This window comes from Haliaeetus leucocephalus, unplaced genomic scaffold (assembly GCF_000737465.1).
Source record: "Haliaeetus leucocephalus isolate CR32 unplaced genomic scaffold, Haliaeetus_leucocephalus-4.0 Scaffold730, whole genome shotgun sequence".
In the NCBI taxonomy this organism is placed as follows: domain Eukaryota; kingdom Metazoa; phylum Chordata; class Aves; order Accipitriformes; family Accipitridae; genus Haliaeetus; species Haliaeetus leucocephalus.
In genome coordinates this window covers 2,832,251-2,846,482 of record NW_010973166.1, presented here as the reverse complement: position 1 = coordinate 2,846,482, position 14,232 = coordinate 2,832,251, and the positions used below count along the sequence as shown (strand labels likewise).

At 42.0% G+C, this 14,232-nt stretch overlaps 1 protein-coding gene across 3 annotated transcripts in view; it reads right to left on the bottom strand.

The window, feature by feature from the left end:
* SMG7 (SMG7 nonsense mediated mRNA decay factor) overlaps window positions 1-14,232 on the bottom strand; it is a 55,421-nt gene that overhangs the window by 7,178 nt on the left and 34,011 nt on the right. The window contains exons 10-18 of one of the 3 annotated variants that reach the window (XM_010580682.1): window positions 13,459-13,615; window positions 10,433-10,503; window positions 10,038-10,098; window positions 9,246-9,365; window positions 8,569-9,004; window positions 4,676-4,820; window positions 3,291-3,431; window positions 3,043-3,173; window positions 1,927-2,292 (exon numbers count right to left, since the gene is read on the bottom strand). In XM_010580682.1, the coding sequence (XP_010578984.1) occupies window positions 1,927-2,292; window positions 3,043-3,173; window positions 3,291-3,431; window positions 4,676-4,820; window positions 8,569-9,004; window positions 9,246-9,365; window positions 10,038-10,098; window positions 10,433-10,503; window positions 13,459-13,615 (1,628 nt within the window). Of the gene's footprint in view, window positions 1-1,926; window positions 2,293-3,042; window positions 3,432-4,675; window positions 4,821-8,568; window positions 9,005-9,245; window positions 9,366-10,037; window positions 10,099-10,432; window positions 10,504-13,458; window positions 13,616-14,232 lie in introns of all 3 variants that reach the window. The other 2 variants (XR_775213.1, XM_010580681.1) reach the window with 2 other exon arrangements.

Genomic DNA, 14,232 nt, shown 5'->3' with positions numbered 1-14,232 from the left:
TTACAAAAAACCCACTGTTATTCTGATTTCTGAACAAATTGGGCCTGGATTCGGCCCAAGAGCTATACTGTGGGCCTTCAGCTGGTCTAAGCTCTCGCCTGAAGACTAGCTCAAGGATGAGGGAGGGAAGTGGACAGGAGGGATGGGGGAGAGAAAGGAGTTTCACATTTCTTATAATTTCACAGAAGAAAGAGATGCCAGTTAAGAGTGAGAAGCAGCAGTATTACATCAAATACATACAAATAGGCTTCGTCCAGGAAGAGAGGCGAGAGGCCCCAGCAGAGCTGGGTAAAGATCAGGAGGATTAGAGAAAATCAGCTCTTCCTCCTCCTCCAAGGCAGCCAGACTCTTTAACAGGTCCGGAGGAAGCAGAGGGGAGCTCTTGGGGTCCTAGTGACAGAAATGAGCACAGTGAGACAACAGAAGGCAGAAAGGGGATCAGCAAGAGACAGCAAGGAGAGGCTAAGCCACAGCAGGACAAGAGAAATTAGCAAGAGAAAGGCAGAAGGTGGCATGCAGAAGTGCAAGGTGAGAAAGTGGTGCAGCAGAAGCGCGTCAAGGTACACAGAGAGAAAACGCTGAGCAGAAAACATAACTAGCCACATAGCCTAATGAGTCCTGGGAGGAGCACCGTACCATCAAAATGATGGGCAGCTAGTTTTAATTAGTGGAGTGTGTGCTTCCCATTGCATCTATGCCAAATACTGAACCTGTTTCACATTCAAGGACAAGGAACACAAAATCTTACAATTATTCTTCTGTAGCTGACCTGTGAGTAATTTAGGTTTCAAGTAAAGTTAGGTTTGCATCTTCTTCCCTCCTCTATTTGTGGAGTTCAAATCCCACAAGACGTATTTCCAACTGCTAAGGGCTGCTACGCCAACATACAGCTGACCAGAACACTGAGGCAAAAAACCCTGCAAAGTGCTGGTCAAACTTGACATCTTGACTTTTGTGAGGGATGCTTAAAACACAAGCATCATGGGTGCAGCTTCTGTCTGTACTGCACTGCGCTTGCACCAAGGCAAGGTTTCCCTTTTAGAGATGAGAACAAGGCTTTGATCCCATCTCCATCTAAAAACCACAACCTGACATCACAGTAGAGGCAGACTTCTGTATATTGTCTGGCTTTTCTCTCTGAAGGATAAGCCAAGTGATCTCAGCTGACCTTCTTTCTGAAAATCCTGAGTGTATTTACAGAGGCGCATCTGACCAAAGGTTTAAAGAGGCCTCTGTTTAAGTTTCCTTATAAACATCACCAAAGCACTCACAGACAACTTCAGGACTGTTAAAAAGTAACAAAGATTGCAGGTTTATAAGCAGCAGCTTGAAGCACAACTGCATGCACAGAAGCAAAGTATTCCATTATTGCAACCAAGACCTAGGGAAGTCATTCAGCTCTCTCACTGTGTGGTGTGATTTGCAGGAAAAACAAAAAAAAAATCCAAGACAAGACTGCTCCTACCATCCTCGATTTCCAGCCTCAATCTGACTATTGCAGCCTCAGCCATTCAACACACTCAAGATGCTATATGGGTGTTAAGAGTTCATCTAATTCAACTGCAGCTATTTGGATAGCTTTTATGGTTTTCATTAGTTGCCAGACAAGAATTTTCCCCAAAACTATCAGCTGCCATGTTTCTCGACCTGACAGACACAGTGCAGAGATCAATGTCACATCTACACTGAACAAGACTTACACCTACTTGAAACCAAATCTTCAAGAGCGGATCCCACACACAGCCAACTAAAATGGAGAATTCATCACTGTTGGCTGGAATCCCATTTACTGATACTCCGCTCCCTACTAAAGCTCACACTGACATATGTAGGGCTACAGGGCATTCCTGAAACAGGCAAACTCCTAGAGCTGTCAGGAATATCAGAGCCTTGTTGGTTTTCACCACTTATAGTGTGGATCCTTACCTCAAAGGTCATCCTGGAGACAGCATCCTGCTCTGGGCGGAAGACTCCTTGCCGTTTTCCCCTGCGGTCCATGTTAGACTGCTGTGCCATCACCCTATTGTCAGCCATGCCATAGGAAGAGTCCCAGTAATATTCTGGAACCTTGACTTCTGAGGGGTTCTGGTTATATGGCTCCATTGGGAAAGGCTTCATTTTTTTCTCCAGAGGTTGCTGTTGCATCACGGGAGGCTGTAATGACTGTTCAAATAATTTTAGAGGGTCCTGGGCCTGCAGGTAGTAGGACTGCTTTACGGGTATGATCTTCCCCAGTGAGCCTTGGACTTGAGGTGGGTTCCAGAGCTGCTTTGACGAGTCTGTCTGTGGATACTGAGGAAGAGACGCATGATTTCAGCAGCAGGTAGGAACAATTAATGTTAACTGAATGCCTAACTCCATTCAAACTGTCTGGCCCACTCGTGATAGACATTCCACAAACATTCTGATTTGCTAAATTATTCACCAAAATGCAGTCTCGATAAGCATCTAATACTCCCTATTTAAGCCTTATGCCAACAGCCAAGTATAATCCTTACTCTAATCCAGTACCTTGTAAACACCTTTACTAAGGTACTGAGCCAGCATTTTGCTGCCCAGAACACCAGGAAGGTCTCACCATCAAGTCCAGACATGCCAGAAGGGAGATTTTTCTCCTGCACAATGTGAGCATAAAATAAGCTGTGAGGGAACTGACACTGCAACCCAGTTAGCCAAAAGGAGAGTGCGAGTGAAGGTTCAGACTCTGTCAGTCCTCATTAATCACACAATACTAGAAAGGCCCAAGACAGAAATACCTGATCAGAAATATCACCTTCATACCTTGTCTATAAACAGAAACACACAGAAAACAGATGACCACTTTCCCATTCCAGTTCCCATACCTCCCTCCCAGTTACAGAATTGTACGTTCATACCCACTAAACTTCAGCGCTTTTTCAAATTTGCCCAGAAGTTCACAGATCAAAATTCCACACTAAAGTCTTTAACGATGGTTTTGAAATGGCAACCCAGGAACTTAAGTCTTGAATGTTGCCATTTAATTTTAAATTAAGCTTAGCACATTGCATTAGTCAAGTTTACCTGCTGGAATCCGGAGTGGTGTGGCGGGCTCTTCCCCAGGCCCTGCACAGCTTTCGTAGGGGACTGTTGCTGCTGTTGCTGGGCCAGAGCTTGGACCTGTAACTGGCTTGCAGACTGTGCTGTTGCCTGAGCTGGTAAAGATGAGAGGGGTTGCTGGGAAGGAGGTGGTGTTTGCTGAGGTCCCTGGGTCATTGGCCCTGGTCCAGAGGGCCGTTGCTGGCTGTAAGGAATGTGGGACTGTTTCCCACCTTGCACCTGGTTTCCTGCAGGCGAGTGAGCTGTGGGCTGTAGGAAGGTTCCTGGGACAGAAACGCCACCTGGGAAGGTGTACCCCGTACTCATGGAGAAAGCCACAGGAGGGGGGACAACGTAGGTTGGAGGTGGAAACCCTGGCAAAGATAAAAATGCACCTTTAATCAAAATTTGGCAGAGCAGGTAGCTCCCTCAAGAAAACATTTGGTGTGGGTTTTTGGTGTTGGCTGGTTGTGTCTTTTTTCCTATTTTGCTCATTTAGACCATGAGGACAGAAAACATGAAGTACAGTTTGTATATATGCCCCATAACGTCCTTTCTCTGCATGCACATACATAGCTGTGATCAAAGGGTTATTCAGAGTTTGTTCTTGAGCTTTCTTACAATATTCCAGGTACTGATAACAGTCAGCCAGGGCAGTATCTGGGAGAGTCGTATGTTTCCAGACACACACCCCGCAACCTCCTCACCTTTTTTTTTCCCCTGCTACCTTTTTCCTTCACCATTCTGGGGTTTTGATGCTTTAGCCCCAAAGTTCCCTCCCCCCTCAAACACGCATTTTCGGGGACTAAGCTTCTGCAGCAATGGACAGAAGCAATCAGTAAGTCTACTGCCTCCTACCAGAGGATCACCAGTCTCAGAATCAATTTAGATAGAGACAGATGGTAAGTAAACAAATCCTCATATCCACAAGATCAACTTCTTTCTTGTAGTTCACACTGAAAAGCTGGGTTTGGAAGGCAAGCTTTAATTCTGCGTCTCACAGGCCAGATTTTATGCTGACTTTGGGACAGGGAAGATGTCCCTTTGTCTTATATTAAGCAGCTACACCTAACAGCTGCAGGGAAGATAAAGCTTCCAGCTATTTTCTGAGCAAACGTGGACAGCAAGGTATGACAGGAACACTCCACAACAAAATAGGAACATGCAACGTGGCAGCAACAGCAAATAAGAACACACAAATTACAGCTTGAAACACAAGCACCACTACAAAAGAAACTGAACTTTAAAGAAGAAAGCAGTGTGACTGATCTTTTGTAATGGAGTCCTATGCACAGAGAACGCTTCCTCCTGAGCTAGCAGAAGACTTTGTCATGTTTGGACTAAATTCAGAAACAGCCTACTGTTAAGTTCCTTGATCTCACACCCACTAACCAAAAAGGTGGCAGATTTCATGACAGACCTTGATTCCAAAGCATAAGGAATCTTATTTACCTCATTCCAGTTCTGCTATGCCCCTTCTTTACTACTTTATAAGATTATCAATGTGAGAATTTACGCTCATTAAAACAGCTCCTACCTTCAGAGGCTGTAACAACCACTAATACAGGATTTACTTTGCAGTCAACAGTAAATCACACTTCAAAAGAATGCAAATTACCTGGCCGGCTAGGAAGGGGAGGGAAGGCTCCTGGATGATGAATGGGGATGAACTGAGAACTGCTGGCCTGACTTGGAGTCTGAGTTACAGGTGTTTTCCTGGCTTCAGACACCGGAGTCTTCCTCATCTCTGTCTGGGATTTCACCTAATGCAAAAGAAAGAAGAAATTAGGTAACTTTTCCTGTAATTACCCATATCATGTCTCAAGCCAAAAAATGAACTCCCAGATTGTCTGAGAGATTATTTTCTTTTCCCTAAGCAACTGGGAGAGGTTTGGAACACAGGAACCCAGCTCCCTCCTCACTGACCTCAGGCAGGTTACCCAGCTTGTCCTCAGGCATTCCTTGCCTCACAAAAGCACTCTAAGGATAGCTACCCAGAAGACTGCAACAGGCTCCTTCTCTAGCAAGAGAGTGGGAAGCAGACATCATAATATCCTCAGACCATACAAAGAACTTACCATGCTGCTCACCTGCAGTGCCCTAAAAACAAAACAAAAAGTGCAGATGCTATTATGCTTCTCCTAGGGCACTGCTTCAACCTAACACATGCTACTTACCTGCAGCACCTTAAAAAACAAACACCACCACATTCTTCCTAGGGAACTCTTTCAGCCTAATCCATACAGTGACTTATATGCATAAACTCCTGCATACTATGAAATTCTTTTGGCCAAGAGCATACAAGACAAATAGCAGAAGTGCTTAACCTCTTTCAGTTTACTGTGTAACTGCTGTATGTTCTGTTAAAAAGAGCTGCACCAGTTAAAGGCAGAGAGAAGAATGTAATGTAATGTTTACCTGATTCTGAGTCTGCTGCAGTCTGGGTCTTCCTGGAGAGGAAGACAGAGGGGAAGACTACTTTCCCTTTCTGTTCAGCTCGGCAGAACTGCCTGGAATGCAAGATGGAGCAGGCAGGAAAAAGACAGCAAGCAAGGAACCCGGGCAATACAGAAAGGGCCCAGGAGCAGATCTGATGCCAAGCCTCAAAGGTGGTTGAAAGAAAGGGTTTATCATGGACCAAATTAAAAAACTCCAAACCAAACAAAACAAAACTGTGCGCTGTTTATTTCAACATTTAGTGCTGCTGAGTTGAAAGGAGTTAGAGGGCAGGTTTTTTCTGCCAAAACACAGTAGTAAAGGGGTAGATGCATTCAAACACTTAAGTTGTTTTTCAAATAATTCTGAATTTCCCCACTTAGACATTATGGGAATGTAGTTTATTTTTTGTGTTTAATTAAAAAAGCAGATTGTAAGACTGGGAGGTTTGGGTGTATTTTTGATCTCCCGCTAGAAAAAGCCAGGAGGGAACTCCACCTCAGGGTTCTGGCTGATGCTAAGCACCATGAATGATGCAGCCCCTGCTCATGCCACATCTGTTCACTGCCCACCTTCACCCTTCATCACATTCTGTATATTCAACTTGTATTGTGCTGTCCCTTTTTTCTCCACAATGAGCCAAGCATTTTTATAACTCATACTGAAAGCTGTGCATTCTTTTATAGCAATGTTGGAGAATTCAAAGACAGTCTTCCTGCCATGGGATTTTAAAACATGAGCTCTAGTACATCATGAACTCAAAGCTGCTATGACACATTTCCAAAGGTGGCTTACAAAACCCCCCCCCCCCCCCAAGATTTATAGTCAACTTTTAAAAGCTAAATAACTAACATTGATTAATCAAGACAGACAAGTTTCAGTTGCTTCCCTGCTTCTACTTGACCTCACTTCAGAAGTGTCAATACTACAAAATATTTACTCCCCCAGCGGTCCTGAGGGTTCCTACACGGTGCTTGAGAGAAGCACCATTTCATCACAGTGGCCTCTTAAGAATACGTTACACCTTGAGCAATTCTGCATGCAACCTTCCTCGGCACGTAACATTATTTTCCCTAAAGAGCAGAGATTCAACCTATGACATGCTTTCATGATCCTGTCTGAGTGTGGAAGTTTTCAACTTATCCGCAAAACAGGATTAATTACTTTTGTATAACATTCTTAACATTTTTGCTAAGTAGGAGCTGCAACATTTGCAGCATTTAGGCTTTGGAAGGCAATGAGCTATGGAGAAGATAAAAGCTTGAAATATCAAGGAAGGTCAAAGCAGAGCACTAACAGACCACCAGTCAGTGCAAAACCTACACTGGTTCCTCCTCAGCCAGAGGAAAGCAAACCTTCCCCATCTTCTGGAATAGGTCTGGATAAATAAGTCCACCAAACTATATAAAACTAAAGGCATTTCATTGTAATAGTTGCCGTAACAAATACAGCTGATGGAACTAAAAAGTAAAAATTAATTTCTATTCAACAAGAGATGAAGAGTGACCAACCACATCAGAACGGATTCCGCTACAGTTGGGTTTGAAGTAAGTTTTTCCTGGCTTTGTTATCTCTTAAGACTAAGACAAGCAAATTTCTGATAAATCAGCTGGGTTAGAATTAAAATACTTCCCTATCCAGAAAACTACATGTACTTCTCAGAAGATCTGTTGGTTTTGATTGGCCTCAAGCCCTTATTTTGCAAGACAGGGGCACTAACACTGAAACTGGGAGTTGTGCTCAGGCCTGCAACCACATTTCAGACATGTTCATCAAATAAATAAGAAACCTGCTATTCTCACTCACCTACCTAAGTTGCTTTTCAGATACCAGACTCTTGTTCAGTGACTCATGAATGACTGCCACACGGTTCCTGTAGGCTACTCCCCTTTACAGCCCTTGGTAGGACCCCCTGCAAAACCAACTGAACAACACTGCCAGTTCAGACCCTCCATTTCATAATGATGATGTTTAACAGCAAATAACCAGAAGAAGAACAAGAAGAATGATCCAGGGGTCCTAACACGACAAGCCAGAAACACTGAAAGAGCTGGTTTGTCTAGCCTAGGCAAAACAAGACCTCAATTACAGAGGCCTTCAGAACAGTTGCAAAGAGGAAGACTTAAGTTATTCTGCAGACCTGTTTGAGGAAGCAGTAATAGGCTAACACAGACGCAAGGGAGATGAAGTGCATTAGGAAATGATTTCCACTTACAAGAACTGCGAAGAACTAACACAGTTTCTCTAGGGAAATAATAGTCTCCATCACTATCATTAAATGCCTCCAGGCATCATCAGGGAATGACTGAGATGCAGCCAAACTATCCAGGTACAGATCAGATCAACCCTGAAACTCTATACCCTTATTTACTATGACTCAATGGAAGTCAGACCAGTAAATTCACTATCTACTTATAAGGTGAGCATTTTTGTACATAGTGCTCACAGAAATAGGGCAAAAAAGCATGCCTCAAAAATATGACTGAGAAAAGAGCAGCTGATATGAAAACCAACAATTTTGAGCAAGTGTCTGAGCACAGAATTACAGTTTAAGTGCAGTGTGGCCTTCCCTACTTCCAGAGAGCCACCTGACTGCACGCACAGTATGGAAAGTCTTACTCCACACAAACAACTGGGTGCTTTTGCGATGAGTTCAATTTTTTGAATATGCACAAGTCAACTGAACCAAAAATGCAGAGTACCCAGTTACTTCACAAGAGACCAAGAGCATGACTGCGACCTGGCCATGCAATGCCTTGGAAGCCTGAATAATTTATGGAACAACAGGTAGAAGTTTGTTTTTAAGATAGTTAACATAGCAAAATCACCTTTCATTGCTCCCTACCTTTTCTTCCCCAACAAACTGAGACAGCATCAAAGAAAAGGGCAGAGACCCAAAGATCACTAATACCTGGTCTTTGAGATATATGTGTTTCTGGTTTTTTTGTGCATTAGCTGTACCTGCAGGGCCCACAGTGAGACCTTGACTCTGCTGTACTCTATACAAGCAGCGACGACCCTGACACAAACATTGTACTGCCTAAGACGCAGTATCGTTTTGATCTAAAGGCTTACCTGAACTGCCACGTTCTGCTTTCCTGCTTCCTGCATCTTATCCAAGCCGCACTTCTTGGTCTCATTCTTTCTTTTATTGTTGTCCTTCTTTCCATCATTCTTATTGGCTACTATTCCTTTGCTATAGTCCCGTCTTTCCCTACCTAAATCTTTAGGGGGATAGATTCGCCCTTGCTCTCTGTTAATTTCCCGTGGCTTGATGTTCTCTTTGAATGTGACCATTGGTTTTTCCCCTGCATCACAGTTGTTGTTCAGGCTTCTGCCAGAGGACAGAACTGATTTGAGTCCAGGGCTCCCATCTGTAGATAGCGGGTCTGCAACAGATGTTTCCTGCAAGGCGAGACTCTCTTTGGCTTCACTAGGGTCCTCTAGTAATAGTTCTGGGATTTCTGTCAAAAACAACAGCTTTCCTACCTCATTTTCACACTGAATCAACCTGAAAAAGAAAGGAATCGAAAAGCAAGTATATTACTCCAAATACATTCCTTATCATAATCAGTCGATGAAGCAATGGCATGCTGACCCACAGAACATGTTACTAGCACTGTCAGCATCTTGTGTTCACATTATATCCAATTGATGTGTCGAACAGTGAGAAAAATAACATTCAGCTCTGGCACCTGCATTACCTAAGCTTACAGCAGCAAGTGAAACACAGAGAAGCTACATGCAGTTACCTCGGCTGGTTATCAGCGATCCATTTGCCTGTGAAGATCAGACGCTGTTGCCGTATCCGACGTTGTTGCCCTTCCTTATCTCCTGTAATTGCCTGGTGGCCTTTGGAAAAATCCAAGTTCCTAGTATTGACATAGGAGAGGGAATAATATTAACTACACAATTACCCTCTGCAACATCGTATTTCTTCAGAAATACAACTGGTCAGCATTACTCTACTATAAGCTGTAAAATCTCACCAGATACTACTCAAAACTTCACTGTTACAGATGTCTGACTTACAGATGCAATTCTCTTCTGGTAAGATGCACCTACATTAAAGAGGTTTGGTGGTGTTTTTTGAAAAAACAAAAGGCCAAAAGCTCATCTGTGTAATAGTAAAAAAAAAAAATCACAAAAATAATAGTTGAGTGAATACATCTAATATTTAGTCAGCATTTGTGCATGATGTTAGGTAGAGGGATACAGTTAAAAACAGTAAAAACCAGCAAAGTAAAAACACATCAAGCAGTTTTCATGTAAAAGTATTCCCTTCCTCACTTCTTAAGTTTTTCCCTTTCAATTTACTAGTCTGAAGACTACAGAAGAAAAACAAAAAAGTCAGGAGCAATATTATGAGCTCAGGACTTTCCCTAGAGTTTTACTACATTGTCTATTATAGTTGTTTTGAAAAGATACCTATGTCAATCCATACAGTAGTAAGTATTCATAAATAAGATACTGTAGAGAACAGGTCAATGTCTATCAAAGTAGCGACATCAGCAAGAGTACCATTTCCTTCAACTGTCACCCACCTGAATGAAGGCCTCAGAGCCAAGAATCCTTGCAACTCAAATTCTTCTGGAAGGGGGGTTGCTGGCAAATAGACAGTAAACAGCATAAGGAAAGCATGAAAGCATTAAGTACAGTATAATAAGTAGATACCTCAGCAAGGTCACTACACACAGTAGAGCCTTCTATTAACATGCTCAATTGTACTGGTCCACCCTGCAATCTGAGGAGCTCAGCAATGATAAAGTAGAGCAAAGTCTGCTCAGCATGAGAAAGCAGCATTTGCAATTATTCATATGCACTAATACTAGAATACAACTTGTTCCCTTATTTGCTCTTCAACTGCAATTCCCCAGAACATCAGGAAAAACATGCATCATTCCCAGTTCTTTACAGCACAGACTAGAAGTATACTTACCATTATTACTGGATAGATCTTCCTCATGAGGCTGGAAGCTGTTTAGAAGAGAAATCAGCCAGGGCCATATGCTACAAATCAGAAAACAGACAAACTCTAAGTGAAAACTACAAAACATGCAATCTATTCACCAAGAAAACACTGAACTGTTACACAGTCACAGCTCCTATGAATCCTCTGATTCCCAAGAAAAGGTAAAGTTTCTCTCAAGTGTCAGGGAAAGGACCACTTTCTTGAAAAAAAGCAGTGTTTTTAAAAAGCCAGTCTAAAGTTTCAAAGGAAGCCAGGCTCTTGCAGCATAGTGTTCATTACCCAGCAAGTCAGAAAACCTGCTATGAATTTAACTAGACAAACCTATTGCATGAGCAAATGTTCAAAGCACCTGTTTGCAATTCATGTTGTCCAGTTCAAAGCTGACTGGTCTCAAGGCACAGTAAATTAATCAGTTGAGAAGCAAAACAAATTATTAAGATACAGCTGTACGTAAGTACTTCTGTTCTGCAAACTTTAACACAGTACCATAGCACTGAAATGGTTACCAGAAAGGTAAGAACGTCTAAGTAACAGTTGTGTTGAGTAAGACCATTAAACTAGATGCTAACTGGCAGTCTCCCTGCCTTGCACTGGCAATACCAGTACAAGCAATGACTGGAAATTCTTTAAAAAGGCCCTGAAGCAAATAATTTAAAAAATCACAATGATCACTGCATACGTGGTTAACATTTAACTGCCACCAACAGGCTGCTTTCTCCTATTTTTTAAAAGCTCCAACCCAAAAGACTAAGCACCCTTCTTCTGCTTTAGTGATGGGCACCAAGTCCACAGGGGCAACAGAAAACTATTTTAGGAAGGTGCTCACCGTGCTCAGTGTTAGTGAAATGAATCTGTCCTCCCTCAGCAAGGCTTTCAGCCACCATCTAGCACCTGGACTGGAGAATGGAACGTGCACCTGAAAGCCTGAGGTCAGCCACTTTCCTGCACAGCCGCAGGGACTGGAAACATGATGTTTATGCACATTCTCTACACTAAACTAAGCATTAGTTCCTTCCCATGACTGACAAGGAACAGAAGGAGGAAAAAAGGGAGAGTGCAAGTCTGTTGCAACCTACAGTAAACTGCAATCTTCCTGTACAACGTTTGAAATAATGAGATTTCATAATAAGAGATCTCTAAAGAGTGATGTCGTGACGCATGTGAAAACTTAGACCTAACGTGGCTTCCACAGGGCAGGTTTGGAAAACTCATTTCCAAAGAGCACACACTAGTACTGATATAGTCATTTCTGTCCTCAGTTCTTGCCTTCAGGTTAATCTGTTTTTCTAGGTAAACACGTTTCCTTCCTGTTTCAGAAGTTTGTACAGTTTGGAGTACAATTATCCACAGGAAAACGATAAGCATAGAGTAGGGACAACTGAAAGTTTAAAAAGGAATAAGGATTACTTCTTGAACAACGAGCACAATTAAGTATGAATTCAGAGTAAGGAAGACCTTTCAATATAAACCAGACATCAGGTTATTAAACAGAGGCCAATAAAGGCATGCATGTGTGTAGTCTGCAAAGAATGACTTTCATTAGGATCTTCCAATAGAAATATAAAGAAAACTCTCATCGTTACAAATAATGGGGAAGATGGACAGTCATCTCAAATTTTAGAGCCAACAAATGTAATGGCTACTAACTAATGCCCATTTTGACAATTCTTAACAGTACTTCCTTTTGAAGTTCAGCTGTGCACTTTACAGCTGTTTGCTGCCCACTTCACAACTCTTTTGTACGACAAGTACCTCAGGACATCATGTTATCACACCACAGATTTAAAAACCAGACATGTTCTTTAAAGAGAGACTGATAGTTTTATGGGCAGAAGGACCTACTCTGGCTAACTCAAAATATATATTCACACCTGATGATTCATTTTGATACTCTATAAAGTACTGCCTGCATCTCCTTTCTGCAATGACTTTACATCTAGTAGTATCAATCTTTCCTATTAAAATACTGGTATAAAGTCTTCCTTCAGAATATGCATACAGTAATACTTATTACCATCTAAAAACAATTTGTGAACTCTTATTTTTCCTTAATATTGCCTTCAGGAACTCTGGAATTGAAGTTTGCAAAGCTCCAGGGCTTTAGGTTTTACACACGTCTGATCGAGTCTTATTACTCGTCTAGCAAACCGAGGTTGTAGGGACCCCTGCTCCCCACACATCAATGTACAGAAAATATGAGCCTTGGCTAGAATCGCATCTTAGAGCACACACTGCCAAGACAGAGCTGAAACCACTGTGGCACATTGCACAAGATCAGCTAACCAAGCTGTTTTCACACTGTTTTCCTTAAAGTGGTCACCCTAGGAAAAATACTCATCCACCTGTGTCAGTAACAGTCACTCTGATTTGAAGAAACACCTTACAGGTCAAAAACACTTTACTGAATTACTGTAATTTATGAAGAGTTAATAGGCTATAAAAAAGTTGGTGAGTTTTGAACTATTTAAGCCTAAATTTATGAGATTAGAAGCAGAAGTGAAAAATCAGAGCAACAGTCCAGAACAATAATGCCTGTGCTGACATTTAAAGACCGCCTCTATTAAATTCAATTTAATTCCTGGATGATGAGCCAAGAAAACTGAATTCCAGCACTGCCCAAGAGATGGCTTAATGCATGAAATTAAGGCAAGTACTATCCTGCCACCTACCTCAATAAATCTGAGAAATCATTACAATAGATTAGACTAAAGGTACACTCAGTAGTTCTGCTCAAGTCAGACATTATAAAGTAGATCCCTCTGATCTTAAAAAAAGTTACATGCAAACCTAAAGCCAATTAAAACAGTGAGTTTGTTCATGTAGCCCACAAGTCTCACATTTTGTTTTATGAACTTTTTAGCACACACATTCTCTATCATTTTGATGTCTGTAATAATGAGTTATACAATCACTTTTCCCATTACTAATTTGTGGATCACCAGTTATTATTACTTTATGCAATCAAATGTATCAAAAGAAAGATTAACACTCACTACCGTCTTTCATCAACCACTGCCTCCTGGAAAACACTGGGCCTAAGTTTCAGCCAGTCCATTGAAACCTTCACAGCTGGAAGAGGATATGCAGCCCCAGAGTCCTCCTGGTAGTCATTTTGTAAAGGACACTTGCACAGAACTCCAAGAAAGGACACTAGAAACAGAGCAGAAAAAAAACAACCAAACAAACAAAAAACAAACCCCAAAGGATGAGGGAATGACACTTTAAAGTTGACCAAATAACCTAACCAAACACATCCCACCCATAAAACCCTATTTTTAAGAGCTAGTTCTTTAGAACAAAGCAGCCCAATTAATCTTAAAAAATCCACCAGCAGATCAGAACACCTTTTTTTCAATACAGAGTTTTCTACCATGAAGCAGAATCTTGGTGTTTTTTTCCCCCTCTCCTTTTATGCGTCATGGCAAATCGTTTTGGTAAGTTAACAAAATCTGGTGAGACAAGCCCATTACAAAAATATTCATTCATTTATTTAATAGAAATGATCAACTCAACTATCTATCTGCATTTTATCCACTTTCCCAGGTCAGCAAGCACACAAATCCACCAGAGCTAGCTCTGCAGGCAGCCACCCAGCTCAGACCCATTAGCGCACACAAGCTGACAAACAGTAACCACACCAGTGTGACCATGGTGCTTTCAGAATCAACGCCAGGCTGGAACCTGGAGAAATTCAGCTATTCAGAAATTTAGGTGTTTACAGACAAGGCCAAGCAGATCATGGGCCGGATCAGGTTAAGCAAATCAGC